At 41.7% G+C, this 16,514-nt stretch overlaps 1 protein-coding gene across 1 annotated transcript in view; it reads left to right on the forward strand.

Moving 5' to 3' along the window:
- The window catches only part of LOC123731791 (protein diaphanous homolog 3-like), a 23,465-nt gene extending 14,945 nt beyond the window's left edge, over nt 1-8,520 (forward strand). The window contains exon 5 of the mRNA XM_045711199.1: nt 8,407-8,520. Coding sequence (XP_045567155.1) covers nt 8,407-8,520 — 114 coding nt within the window. The remainder of the gene's footprint in view (nt 1-8,406) is intronic.
- The last annotated feature ends 7,994 nt before the right edge of the window (nt 8,521-16,514 follow it).

Below are 16,514 nucleotides of genomic sequence, written 5' to 3' on the forward strand. Positions count from 1 at the left end.
GCCCTATGGAACCCTATTCCATATGTAGTGCACTACTTTAGACCAGAGCTCTATGGCACTCTATTCCCCATATAGTGCACTACTTTAGACCAGAGCCCTATGGCACCCTATTCCCTCTATATAGTGCACTACTTTAGACCAGAGCCCTATGGCACCCTATTCCATATGTAGTGCACTACTTTAGACCAGAGCCCTATGGCACCCTATTCCCTCTATATAGTGTACTACTTTAGACCAGAGCCCTATGGCACCCTATTCCCTATATAGTGCACTACTTTAGACCAGAGCCCTATGGCACCTTATTCCCTCTATATAGTGCACTACTTTAGACCAGAGCCCTATGGCACCTTATTCCCTATATAGTGTAGTATGAAGGAGTTAGGGTACCGTTTGCTCTGCAGCCCTGTTTTACACAGTGATTCTCTGCTGTACATCTGCAGTATTATGAGGGTTTGACCCCCTGGACACCTCCTCTGTCTAACTGAGATGTTGGTGATGCCCTCTCCATCTCTGACCAACACACACTCACACACCTACACACCTACACACACCTACACACACCTACACACACACACACACACACACACACACACACATACATACATACATACACACACACACACACACACACACACACCTACACACCTACACACACACCTACACACACACACACCTACACACCTACACACCTACACACACACACACCTACACACCTACACACACCTACACACACACACACACACACCTACACACCTACCTACACACACACACACACCTACACACCTACCTACCTACACACACACCACACACACACACACACACACACACCTACACACACCTACACACACAATCACACACACACACAATCACACACACACACACAATCACACACACACACAATCTCACAATCACACACCTACACAATCACACACCTACACAATCACACACCTACACAATCACACACACACACACACACACCAGTGACCTGCTTCCATCTGCACAGGGAGACACTGTGTTTGTGTCAGTCTGTTGTTGTTCTCAGTCCTTCCTGTTATGCCTGTCATTTCTGACTGTGTTTGTGTCAGTCTGCCTGTGGGATTGTACAATGTGTTTAATTAGCCAGAAGTCTGTCCCATCCAGGCAGACTCCAGCCTGTGGAGAGGAGAGAAGGCCTTATCAGAGAGGGGGAGAGAGAGGGGGAGCGGGTGGGAGGGGAACAGGAGAGAAGGGGAGAGGGGAGGGAGGAGGGGAGAATGAGGCAGGAGGGGAGAAGAATATGTAGAGAAAATCAGGAAGTGTATCTGGGACTGAGGAGTTAGCTAGTATCAGGAACACCAGGGTGGATGGTCTGCTATCAGGAACACCAGGGTGGATGGTCTGGTATCAGGAACACCAGGGTGGATGGTCTGGTATCAGGAACACCAGGGTGGATGGTCTGGTATCATGAAACACCAGGGTGGATGGTCTGGTATCATGAAACACCAGGGTGGATGGTCTGGTATCATGAAACACCAGGGTGGATGGTCTGGTATCGTGAAACACCAGGGTGGATGGTCTGGTATCATGAAACACCAGGGTGGATGGTCTGGTATCATGAAACACCAGGGTGGATGGTCTGGTATCATGAAACACCAGGGTGGATGGTCTGGTATCATGAAACACCAGGGTGGATGGTCTGGTATCATGAAACACCAGGGTGGATGGTCTGGTATCGTGAAACACCAGGGTGGATGGTCTGGTATCATGAAACACCAGGGTGGATGGTCTGGTATCATGAAACACCAGGGTGGATGGTCTGGTATCGTGAAACACCAGGGTGGATGGTCTGGTATCATGAAACACCAGGGTGGATGGTCTGGTATCATGAAACACCAGGGTGGATGGTCTGGTATCATGAAACACCAGGGTGGATGGTCTGGTATCATGAAACACCAGGGTGGATGGTCTGGTATTGTGAAACACCAGGGTGGATGGTCTGGTATCATGAAACACCAGGGTGGATGGTCTGGTATCATGAAACACCAGGGTGGATGGTCTGGTATCATGAAACACCAGGGTGGATGGTCTGGTATCATGAAACACCAGGGTGGATGGTCTGGTATCATGAAACACCAGGGTGGATGGTCTGGTATCATGAAACACCAGGGTGGATGGTCTGGTATCATGAAACACCAGGGTCATGTTTCCAGCCATTTTAGTTATGTGGATCCATCAGGAAGGGCTGTTATCTCCTCTTAGCAACTAGACCAACCCTGATCCCTTTAACCCTGTGTTGTATTAACTCACACCAGGCTGTCTGATATTCTTATCTCTCTCTCTCTCTCTGTGTGTGTGTGTGATCCCTGCTTGGCCCTGATTCATATCCCCCTCTACTGCCATGCTGCAGTTCACTTCAGGAATGTAAAGTGTGTAGGGACGTAACTTGAGGATAAATACGAGATAAAGTGTAGACTAGGCTGCTGAACAGACCATAGAAGCTCCACTGTGGTCTGACAGGAGGGTGGAAGGCTGGTCTGACAGGAGGGTGGAAGGCTGGTCTGACAGGAGGGTGGAAGGCTGGTCTGACAGGAGGGTGGAAGGCTGGTCTGACAGGAGGGTGGAAGGACTGGTCTGACAGGAGGGTGGAAGGCTGGTCTGACAGGAGGGTGGAAGGCTGGTCTGACAGGAGGGTGGAAGGACTGGTCTGACAGGAGGGTGGAAGGACTGGTCTGACAGGAGGGTGGAAGGACTGGTCTGACAGGAGGGTGGAAGGACTGGTCTGACAGGAGGGTGGAAGGACTGGTCTGACAGGAGGGTGGAAGGCTGGTCTGACAGGGAGGGTGGAAGGCTGGTCTGACAGGAGGGTGGAAGGCTGGTCTGACAGGAGGGTGGAAGGACTGGTCTGACAGGAGGGTGGAAGGACTGGTCTGACAGGAGGGTGGAAGGACTGGTCTGACAGGAGGGTGGAAGGACTGGTCTGACAGGAGGGGTGGAAGGCTGGTCTGACAGGAGGGTGGAAGGACTGGTCTGACAGGAGGGGTGGAAGGACTGGTCTGACAGGAGGGTGGAAGGACTGGTCTGACAGGAGGGTGGAAGGCTGGTCTGACAGGAGGGTGGAAGGCTGGTCTGACAAGAGGGTGGAAGGACTGGTCTGACAGGAGGGGGTGGAAGGACTGGTCTGACAGGAGGGTGGAAGGCTGGTCTGACAGGAGGGTGGAAGGACTGGTCTGACAGGAGGGTGGAAGGCTGGTCTGGCAGGAGGGTGGAAGGCTGGTCTGACAGGAGGGTGGAAGGCTGGTCTGACAAGAGGGTGGAAGGACTGGTCTGACAGGAGGGTGGAAGGACTGGTCTGACAGGAGGGTGGAAGGCTGGTCTGGCAGGAGGGTGGATATTTTTGGGTTGACGGATAACAAAAATAAATACTACTTCAAATAACAACTTTGTCAGTCGTCGGTATCATCACAAGACACACACACACACACACACTCTTTATCTCTATCTCTACCCCTCCCTACCTACCTACCTACCTACCTACCTACCTACCTACCTACCTACCTACCTTCCTACCGTCCTCATGGAAACTGTAGCTCTGCAGCCCGTAGACAGAACAGATAGGTCTCTCTGCATACTGTATGTTGTAGTGTTTGTAGGTCTGTCTGGCTAGTCACCGACACGGGTCTCTCAATGTTACTTTAATAAATACACACATTCATTATAGACTAGTCATGGAAATAGATTAAAACACTTTTTAAATTTGTATTAATAAATTCATTTTTTTTCATTTTCTTAGTCCATTTCTCTTTATTGCCAAAAACCAAATAATTTAGTCCCATCTAATCCCTATCTGTTCTCTATTTAGTCCCATCTAATCCCTATCTGTTCTCTATTTAGTCCCATCTAATCCCTATCTGTTCTCTATTTAGTCCCATCTAATCCCTATCTGTTCTCTATTTAGTCCCATCTAATCCCTATCTGTTCTCTATTTAGTCCCATCTAATCCCTATCTGTTCTCAGTCCCATCTAATCCCTATCTGTTCTCTATTTAGTCCCATCTAATCCCTATCTGTTCTCTATTTAGTCCCATCTAATCCCTATCTGTTCTCTATTTAGTCCCATCTAATCCCTATCTGTTCTCTATTTAGTCCCATCTAATCCCTATCTGTTCTCTATTTAGTCCCATCTAATCCCTATCTGTTCTCTATTTAGTCCCATCTAATCCCTATCTGTTCTCTATTTAGTCCCATCTAATCCCTATCTGTTCTCTATTTAGTCCCATCTAATCCCTATCTGTTCTCTATTTAGTCCAATCTAATCCCTATCTGTTCTCTATTTAGTCCCATCTAATCCCTATCTGTTCTCTATTTAGTCCCATCTAATCCCTATCTGTTCTCTATTTAGTCCCATCTAATCCCTATCTGTTCTCAGTCCCATCTAATCCCTATCTGTTCTCAGTCCCATCTAATCCCTATCTGTTCTCTATTTAGTCCCATCTAATCCCTATCTGTTCTCTATTTAGTCCCATCTAATCCCTATCTGTTCTCTATTTAGTCCCATCTAATCCCTATCTGTTCTCTATTTAGTCCCATCTAATCCCTATCTGTTCTCTATTTAGTCCCATCTAATCCCTATCTGTTCTCTATTTAGTCCCATCTAATCCCTATCTGTTCTCTATTTAGTCCCATCTAATCCCTATCTGTTCTCTATTTAGTCCCATCTAATCCCTATCTGTTCTCTATTTAGTCCCATCTAATCCCTATCTGTTCTCTATTTAGTCCCATCTAATCCCTATCTGTTCTCTATTTAGTCCCATCTAATCCCTATCTGTTCTCTATTTAGTCCCATCTAATCCCTATCTGTTCTCTATTTAGTCCCATCTAATCCCTATCTGTTCTCTATTTAGTCCCATCTAATCCCTATCTGTTCTCTATTTAGTCCAATCTAATCCCTATCTGTTCTCTATTTAGTCCCATCTAATCCCTATCTGTTCTCTATTTAGTCCAATCTAATCCCTATCTGTTCTCTATTTAGTCCCATCTAATCCCTATCTGTTCTCAGTCCCATCTAATCCCTATCTGTTCTCTATTTATTCCCATCTAATCCCTATCTGTTCTCTATTTAGTCCCATCTAATCCCTATCTGTTCTCTATTTAGTCCCATCTAATCCCTATCTGTTCTCTATTTAGTCCCATCTAATCCCTATCTGTTCTCTATTTAGTCCCATCTAATCCCTATCTGTTCTCTATTTAGTCCCATCTAATCCCTATCTGTTCTCTACTTAGTCCCATCTAATCCCTATCTGTTCTCTATTTAGTCCCATCTAATCCCTATCTGTTCTCTATTTAGTCCCATCTAATCCCTATCTGTTCTCTATTGTCCCATCTAATCCCTATCTGTTCTCTATTTAGTCCCATCTAATCCCTATCTGTTCTCTATTTAGTCCCATCTAATCCCTATCTGTTCTCTATTTAGTCCCATCTAATCCCTATCTGTTCTCTATTTAGTCCCATCTAATCCCTATCTGTTCTCTATTTAGTCCCATCTAATCCCTATCTGTTCTCTATTTAGTCCAATCTAATCCCTATCTGTTCTCTATTTAGTCCCATCTAATCCCTATCTGTTCTCTATTTAGTCCCATCTAATCCCTATCTGTTCTCTATTTAGTCCCATCTAATCCCTATCTGTTCTCTATTTAGTCCCATCTAATCCCTATCTGTTCTCTATTTAGTCCCATCTAATCCCTATCTGTTCTCTATTTAGTCCCATCTAATCCCTATCTGTTCTCTATTTAGTCCCATCTAATCCCTATCTGTTCTCAGTCCCATCTAATCCCTATCTGTTCTCAGTCCCATCTAATCCCTATCTGTTCTCAGTCCCATCTAATCCCTATCTGTTCTCTATTTAGTCCCATCTAATCCCTATCTGTTCTCTATTTAGTCCCATCTAATCCCTATCTGTTCTCTATTTAGTCCCATCTAATCCCTATCTGTTCTCAGTCCCATCTAATCCCTATCTGTTCTCAGTCCCATCTAATCCCTATCTGTTCTCAGTCCCATCTAATCCCTATCTGTTCTCAGTCCCATCTAATCCCTATCTGTTCTCAGTCCCATCTAATCCCTATCTGTTCTCAGTCCCATCTAATCCCTATCTGTTCTCTATTTAGTCCCATCTAATCCCTATCTGTTCTCTATTTAGTCCCATCTAATCCCTATCTGTTTTCTATTTAGTCCCATCTAATCCCTATCTGTTCTCTATTTAGTCCCATCTAATCCCTATCTGTTCTCTATTTAGTCCCATCTAATCCCTATCTGTTCTCTATTTAGTCCCATCTAATCCCTATCTGTTCTCTATTTAGTCCCATCTAATCCCTATCTGTTCTCTATTTAGTCCCATCTAATCCCTATCTGTTCTCAGTCCCATCTAATCCCTATCTGTTCTCAGTCCCATCTAATCCCTATCTGTTCTCAGTCCCATCTAATCCCTATCTGTTCTCAGTCCCATCTAATCCCTATCTGTTCTCAGTCCCATCTAATCCCTATCTGTTCTCTATTTAGTCCCATCTCATCCCTATCTGTTCTCTATTTAGTCCCATCTAATCCCTATCTGTTTTCTATTTAGTCCCATCTAATCCCTATCTGTTCTCTATTTAGTCCCATCTAATCCCTATCTGTTCTCTATTTAGTCCCATCTAATCCCTATCTGTTCTCTATTTAGTCCCATCTAATCCCTATCTGTTCTCTATTTAGTCCCATCTAATCCCTATCTGTTCTCAGTCCCATCTAATCCCTATCTGTTCTCAGTCCCATCTAATCCCTATCTGTTCTCTATTTAGTCCCATCTAATCCCTATCTGTTCTCTATTTAGTCCCATCTAATCCCTATCTGTTCTCAGTCCCATCTAATCCCTATCTGTTCTCAGTCCCATCTAATCCCTATCTGTTCTCTATTTAGTCCCATCTAATCCCTATCTGTTCTCAGTCCCATCTAATCCCTATCTGTTCTCTATTTAGTCCCATCTAATCCCTATCTGTTGTCAGTCCCATCTAATCCCTATCTGTTCTCAGTCCCATCTAATCCCTATCTGTTCTCAGTCCCATCTAATCCCTATCTGTTCTCAGTCCCATCTAATCCCAAGGTGTGTGTCTGTTTCCTGTATGTAAATGACTCCCCTGTGATATATGAGACAGTGAGTGAAAACACAGACACTATTGATGTTGCTGTACGATGCCACTCGTCTTTAACTGTTACGATGTCTAGATGGTTTATCACAATCACCTGGAGATCACTCTCTCTACATGCTCTCATCAACACACACTCACACACACACACACACACACACACACACACACACACACACACACACACACACACACACACACACACCACACACCTTTACACACACACACACACACACACACACACACACACACACACACACACACACCTGTCACACACACACACACACACACACACACACACACACACACACACACACACACACACACACACACACACACACCCTGTCACACACACACACACACACACACACCCTGTCACACACACACACACACACACACACACACACACCCTGTCACACACACACACACACTCACACACACACACACACACTCACAGACACACACACACACCCTGTCACACACACACACACACACCCTGTCACACACACACACACACACACACACACACACACACACACACACCCTGTCTCACACACACACACACACACACACACACACACACACACACACACCCTCTCACCACGTCCTTATTTCATACTTCACACACCACTGCATCAGTTGTAAAGGATGAATAATTGATAGTAAAGTTTTCTCCTGACCAGCTGAACTGCTCCTCTCCTGGTTTCCACATGACAGAAAACCAAGCTCACATGGAGAGATGGAGGAGACAGAACGTCTTCCAACAGACTGAGCTCTGTCCTCAAAATGACTGTCAGAGACACACACACACACACACACACACACACACGTGTTGGTGCAGGCAGGGAGGTTGTGTATGCTGTTGTGAACTCAGAGTTTGTGACTACAGTAAAATAGAGATGTTAGTTCTGCTGTCCTGGTTTGTCTTCAGGAGAGGATTCATTTAGAATCTGCTGGACACACACACACACACCCTCCCTCCCTCCCTCCCTCTCTCTCACCCTCTCTCCCCTCCCTCTCCCCCCCTCTCTCTCTCACCCCCCTCCCTCCCTCTCTCTCTCACCCCCCTCCCTCTGTCTCACCCTCCCCCTCCCTCCCTCCCTCTCTCCCTCTCCCTCCCTCTGTCTCACCCTCCCCCCTCCCTCCCCCCCTCCCTCTCTCCCTCTCCCTCCCTCTGTCTCACCCTCCCCCCCTCCCTCCCGTCTCTGGGTCTGAATGCGTGGTTCTGAATGTAATCTCTCTGTGTATTCTAGGTGGCCTGTATGCAGCTCATCAATGCTCTGGTGACATCTCCAGATGAGCTGGACTTCAGGCTTCACATCAGGAATGAGTTTATTCGCTCCGGCCTCAGCGAGATATTACGGTAAGCTAAGCATCACTGCCCGCCCAGCCTCAGCCGTATAGCTATAAGCCATGTATGTATTAATATTTAAATTAGTTGTCCACTTGACTGAAATATTGTTGAATGCTTCGTGGCTCGGAGGAGAGGTCGCACGTCTCAGAGAATGTTGTTCACCAAGCAGCCAATCGGGGAGCGGCGCTACGAGGCGGCTGGCTGTGTTGTCTGTCCCTGCCGGCTCTCTCTCTCTCTCTCTCTCTCTCTCTCTCTCTCTCCCTCTCCCTCTCCCTCTCCCTCTCCCTCTCTCCCTCTCTCTCTCTCTCTCTCTCTCTCTCTCTCTCTCTCTCTCCACCGCCCGCCCTAAACATTTACCTTCTATCAACAACGCCAGAAGCAAGGAACACACAACACACATACACACACACACAAAACACAATCACAAAACACACACACAGACACACCAGGCAAACAAACAATGGCAGCAGCAATCAGCCACTACAGCGCCGGCTGCATCCCGAACGGCTCCCTATTCCCTACATAGTTTACCACTTTATTCCACAGATCCTATGTACCCTGGTCACAACTAGTGCACTATAAAATGAACAGGGTGCCATTTGGGATGCAGCACCTGCTGTCTGGTGTTTTAGGGGGTCTGGAGGAGAGTAATGTTCTGTGGTGTTTTAGGGGGTCTAGAGGAGAGTAATGTTCTGTGGTGTTTTAGGGGGTCTAGAGGAGAGTAATGTTCTGTCTGGTGTTTTAGGGGTCTAGAGGAGAGTAATGTTCTGTGGTGTTTTAGGGGTCTAGAGGGAGAGTAATGTTCTGTGGTGTTTTAGGGGGTCTAGAGGAGAGTAATGTTCTGTGGTGTTTTAGGGGGTCTAGAGGAGAGTAATGTTCTGTCTGGTGTTTTAGGGGGTCTAGAGGAGAGTAATGTTCTGTGGTGTTTTAGGGGGTCTAGAGGAGAGTAATGTTCTGTGGTGTTTTAGGGGGTCTAGAGGAGAGTAATGTTCTGTCTGGTGTTTTAGGGGGTCTAGAGGAGAGTAATGTTCTGTCTGGTGTTTTAGGGGGTCTGGAGGAGAGTAATGTTCTGTGGTGTTTTAGGGGGTCTAGAGGAGAGTAATGTTCTGTCTGGTGTTTTAGGGGGTCTAGAGGAGAGTAATGTTCTGTCTGGTGTTTTAGGGGGTCTAGAGGAGAGTAATGTCCTGTCTGGTGTTTTAGGGGGTCTAGAGGAGAGTCATGTCCTGTCTGGTGTTTTAGGGGGTCTGGAGGAGAGTAATGTTCTGTCTGGTGTTTTAGGGGGTCTAGAGGAGAGTAATGTCCTGTCTGGTGTTTTAGGGGGTCTAGAGGAGAGTAATGTTCTGTCTGGTGTTTTAGAGGGTCTGGAGGAGAGTAATGTCCTGTCTGGTGTTTTAGGGGGTCTAGAGGAGAGTAATGTTCTGTCTGGTGTTTTAGGGGGTCTAGAGGAGAGTAATGTTCTGTCTGGTGTTTTAGGGGGTCTAGAGGAGAGTAATGTTCTGTCTGGTGTTTTAGGGGGTCTAGAGGAGAGTAATGTTCTGTCTGGTGTTTTAGGGGTCTAGAGGAGAGTAATGTTCTGTGGTGTTTTAGGGGGTCTAGAGGAGAGTAATGTTCTGTCTGGTGTTTTAGGGGTCTAGAGGAGAGTAATGTTCTGTCTGGTGTTTTAGAGGGTCTGGAGGAGAGTAATGTCCTGTCTGGTGTTTTAGGGGGTCTAGAGGAGAGTAATGTTCTGTCTGGTGTTTTAGGGGGTCTAGAGGAGAGTAATGTCCTGTCTGGTGTTTTAGGGGGTCTGGAGGAGAGTAATGTCCTGTCTGGTGTTTTAGGGGGTCTGGAGGAGAGTAATGTTCTGTCTGGTGTTTTAGGGGGTCTAGAGGAGAGTAATGTCCTGTCTGGTGTTTTAGGGGGTCTGGAGGAGAGTAATATTCTGTAGAGGCTGTTTTACGATGGAGATCTAATTACCTTATTCATTGTTGCCGCCTCCTCCTTCTGTCCTTCCTCCTTCTGTGTTTCTTTTCCTCCTTCCTCCTTCTATCCTTCCTTTTCCTCCATCCTTCTTCTGTGTTTCCTTTTCCTCCTTCTGTCCTTCCTCCTCCTTCTGTCCTTCCTCCTCCTTCTGTCCTTCCTCCTCCTTCTGTCCTTCCTCCTCCTTCTGTCCTTCCTCCTCATTCTGTCCTTCCTTTTCTTCCTCCTCCATTTTCTCTCCTCGTCTCTCTTGTCCCCCTTTCCGCCTCCTTCTCATCTCTCCTCTCTTTCTTCCTGTCCTCCTGCTCCTGCTCCTTCTTCCTCATCCCTCCCTCTCTCTTCCTCCGTCTTTCCTGCAGCATCTGACAGCGATCAGGAACGAAGCTCTGGACATTCAGCTCAAGGTGAATGAATTGAATTATATTTTGGGACAAACTAATAGCTGCATGATACAGGATGTTTATCTCAGATAATAACCGTTGAAGGTGTGAAGTGAAAGGGGTTTAAAAGGCGTCCGTATTTGATGTGTATTTCCTGTATGTACCTGTCTCTTCCCAACAGGTGTTTGAGGAGCACAAGGAGGAGGATCTGATGGAGCTCAGTCACCGACTGGAGGACATCAAGAGTGAACTGGAATATCCTTTTCTACTGTACACACACACACACACACACACACACACACACACACACACACACACACACACACACAAGAGAGAGACACACACACTCACGCTGTCTTTCACATACTGTATTGTGTTGATCTCACGTTGTCTCCCCTCATTCAGTCTCATAACCATTATATATTCAGATACTAGAGCTGATACTGTTGAGCCCTTTCGTGGAAGGTTCTCTGACATTAGGACCTAATACAATAGCTGTTGTCCTCGTTCATCTCTACAGTACCGTGTATCTATAGTCTCTACAGTACCATATCTCTATAGTCTCTACAATACCATATCTATAGTCTCTACAATACCATATCTCTATAGTCTCTACAATACCATATCTCTATAGTCTCTACAGTACCATATCTATAGTCTCTACAATACCATATCTATAGTCTCTATAATACCATATCTATAGTCTCTACAATACCATATATCTATAGTCTCTATAATACCATATATCTATAATCTCTACAATACCATATCTATAGTCTCTACAATACCATATCTCTATAGTCTCTATAATACCATATCTATAGTCTCTACAGTAATGTGTATCTATAGTCTCTATAATACCATATCTCTATAGTCTCTATAATACCATATCTCTATAGTCTCTATAATACCATATCTATAGTATCTACAATACCATATCTATAGTCTCTATAATACCATATCTATAGTCTCTCTAATACCATATCTATAGTCTCTCTAATACCATATCTCTATAGTCTCTACAATACCATATCTATAGTCTCTACAGTACCATATCTATAGTCTCTACAATACCATATCTATAGTCTCTATAATACCATATCTATAGTCTCTATAATACCATATCTATAGTCTCTACAGTACCATATCTCTATAGTCTCTACAATACCATATCTATAGTCTCTACAGTACCATATCTATAGTCTCTACAATACCATATCTATAGTCTCTACAATACCATATCTATAGTCTCTATAGTCTCTATAATACCATATCTCTATAGTCTCTATAATACCATATCTATAGTCTCTACAGTACCATATCTATAGTCTCTACAATACCATATCTATAGTCTCTACAATACCATATCTCTATAGTCTCTACAACAACATATCTATAGTCTCTACAGTACCATATCTCTATAGTCTCTACAGTACCATATCTCTATAGTCTGTACAAAACCATATCTATAGTCTCTACAGTACCGTGTATCTATAGTCTCTACAATACCATATATCTATAGGCTCTACAATACCATATCTATAGTCTCTACAATACCATATCTCTATAGTCTCTATAATACCATATCTATAGTCTCTACAGTACAGTGTATCTATAGTCTCTACAATACCATATCTATAGTCTCTACAGTACCGTGTATCTATAGTCTCTATAATACCATATCTCTATAGTCTCTATAATAACATTTCTATAGTCTCTACAATACCATATCTCTATAGTCTCTACAATACCATATCTCTATAGTCTCTACAATACCATATCTCTATAGTCTCTACAGTAACATATCTCTATAGTCTCTACAATACCATATCTATTGTCTCTACGGTACCATATCTCTATTGTCTCTACAGTACCATATCTCTATAGTCTCTACAGTACCATATCTATAGTCTCTACAATACCATATCTATAGTCTCTACAATACCATATCTCTATACTCTCTATAATACCATATCTATAGTCTCTACAATACCATATCTCTATAGTCTCTACGATACCATATCTATAGTCTCTACAATACCATATCTATAGTCTCTACAATAGCATATCTATAGTCTCTACAATACCATATCTCTATAGTCTCTATAATACCATATCTCTATAGTCTCTACAATACCGTGTATCTATAGTCTCTATAATACCATATATCTATAATCTCTACAATACCATATTTATAGTCTCTACAATACCATATCTCTATAGTCTCTATAATACCATATCTATAGTCTCTACAGTACAGTGTATCTATAGTCTCTACAATACCATATCTATAGTCTCTACAGTACTGTGTATCTATAGTCTCTATAATACCATATCTCTATAGTCTCTATAATAACATTTCTATAGTCTCTACAATACCATATCTCTATAATCTCTACAATACCATATCTCTATAGTCTCTATAGTCTCTATAATACCATATCTCTATAATCTCTACAATACCATATATCTATAGTCTCTATAGTCTCTATAATACCATATCTCTATAGTCTCTATAATACCATATCTATAGATATCTATAGTCTCTACAGTGCCATATCTATAGTCTCTACAGTACCATATCTCTATAGTCTCTATAGTACCATATCTCTATAGTCTTTATAGTACCATATCTCTATAGTCTCTATAATACCATATCTCTATAGTCTCTATAATACCATATCTATAGTCTCTATAATACCATATCTATAGTCTCTACAGTACCGTGTATCTATAGTCTCTACAATACCATTTCTATAGTCTCTACAGTACCATATCTATAGTCTCTACAATACCATATCTATAGTCTCTACAATACCATATCTCTATAGTCTCTACAATACCGTGTATCTATAGTCTCTATAATACCATATATCTATAATCTCTACAATACCATATCTATAGTCTCTACAATACCATATCTCTATAGTCTCTATAATACCATATCTATAGTCTCTACAGTACAGTGTATCTATAGTCTCTACAATACCATATCTCTATAGTCTCTACAATACCATATCTATAGTCTCTCTAATACCATATCTCTATAGTCTCTACAATACCATATCTATAGTCTCTATAGTCTCTATAATACCATATCTCTATAGTCTCTATAATACCATATCTATAGTCTCTACAGTACCATATCTATAGTCTCTACAGTACCATATCTATAGTCTCTACAATACCACATCTATAGTCTCTACAATACCATATCTCTATAGTCTCTACAACACCATATCTATAGTCTCTACAGTACCATATCTCTATAGTCTCTACAGTACCATATCTCTATAGTCTGTACAAAACCATATCTATAGTCTCTACAGTACCGTGTATCTATAGTCTCTACAATACCATATCTCTATAGTCTCTATAATACCATATCTATAGTCTCTACAGTACAGTGTATCTATAGTCTCTACAATACCGTATCTATAGTCTCTACAGTACCGTGTATCTATAGTCTCTATAATACCATATCTCTATAGTCTCTATAATACCATATCTCTATAGTCTCTACAATACCATATCTCTATAGTCTCTACAACACCATATCTCTATAGTCTCTACAGTACCATATCTCTATAGTCTCTACAATACCATATCTATAGTCTCTACGGTACCATATATCTATTGTCTCTACAGTACCATATCTCTATAGTCTCTACAGTACCATATCTATAGTCTCTACAATACCATATCTATAGTCTCTACAATACCATATCTCTATAGTCTCTATAATACCATATCTATAGTCTCTACAATACCATATCTCTATAGTCTCTACGATACCATATCTATAGTCTCTACAATACCATATCTATAGTCTCTACAATAGCATATCTATAGTCTCTACAATACCATATCTCTATAGTCTCTACAATACCATATCTATAGTCTCTACAGTACTGTGTATCTATAGTCTCTATAATACCATATCTCTATAGTCTCTATAATACCATATCTCTATAGTCTCTACAATACCATATCTCTATAGTCTCTACAACACCATATCTCTATAGTCTCTACAGTACCATATCTCTATAGTCTCTACAATACCATATCTATAGTCTCTACGGTACCATATATCTATTGTCTCTACAGTACCATATCTCTATAGTCTCTACAGTACCATATCTATAGTCTCTACAATACCATATCTATAGTCTCTACAATACCATATCTCTATAGTCTCTATAATACCATATCTATAGTCTCTACAATACCATATCTCTATAGTCTCTACGATACCATATCTATAGTCTCTACAATACCATATCTATAGTCTCTACAATAGCATATCTATAGTCTCTACAATACCATATCTCTATAGTCTCTATAATACCATATCTATAGTCTCTACAGTACAGTGTATCTATAGTCTCTACAATACCATATCTATAGTCTCTACAGTACTGTGTATCTATAGTCTCTATAATACCATATCTCTATAGTCTCTATAATACCATATCTCTATAGTCTCTATAATACCATTTCTATAGTCTCTACAATACCATATCTCTATAATCTCTACAATACCATATCTCTATAGTCTCTATAGTCTCAAAAATACCATATATCTATAGTCTCTATAGTCTCTATAATACCATATCTCTATAGTCTCTATAATACCATATCTATAGATATCTATAGTCTCTACAGTGCCATATCTATAGTCTCTACAGTACCATATCTCTATAGTCTTTATAGTACCATATCTCTATAGTCTTTATAGTACCATATCTCTATAGTCTCTATAATACCATATCTCTATAGTCTCTACAGTACCGTGTATCTATAGTCTCTACAATACCATTTCTATAGTCTCTACAGTACCATATCTATAGTCTCTACAATACCATATCTATAGTCTCTACAATACCATATCTATAGTCTCTACAATACCATATCTATAGTCTCTACAATACCATATCTCTATAGTCTCTATAATACCATATCTCTATAGTCTCTACAATGCCGTGTATCTATAGTCTCTATAATACCATATATCTATAATCTCTACAATACCATATCTATAGTCTCTACAATACCATATCTCTATAGTCTCTATAATACCATATCTATAGTCTCTACAGTACAGTGTATCTATAGTCTCTACAATACCATATCTCTATAGTCTCTACAATACCATATCTATAGTCTCTATAATACCATATCTCTATAGTCTCTACAATACCATATCTCTACAATACCATATCTCTATAGTCTCTACAGTACCGTGTATCTATGGTCTCTATAATACCATATCTCTATAGTCTCTATAATACCATATCTCTATAGTCTCTATAATACCATATCTATAGTCTCTACAATACCATATCTATAGTCTCTATAATACCATATCTATAGTCTCTACAATACCATATCTATAGTCTCTACAATACCATATCTATAGTCTCTACAATACCATATCTCTATAGTCTCTATAATACCATATCTATAGTCTCTACAATACCATATCTCTATAGTCTCTACAATACCATATCTCTATAGTCTCTACAATACCATATATCTATAGTCTCTACAGTACCATATCTATAGTCTCTATAATACCATATCTATAGTCTCTACAATACCATATATCTATAGTCTCTATAATACCATATCTATAGTCTCTACAATACCATATCTATAGTCTCTACAA

This window comes from Salmo salar, unplaced genomic scaffold (genome assembly GCF_905237065.1).
Source record: "Salmo salar unplaced genomic scaffold, Ssal_v3.1, whole genome shotgun sequence".
Lineage (NCBI taxonomy): Eukaryota > Metazoa > Chordata > Actinopteri > Salmoniformes > Salmonidae > Salmo > Salmo salar.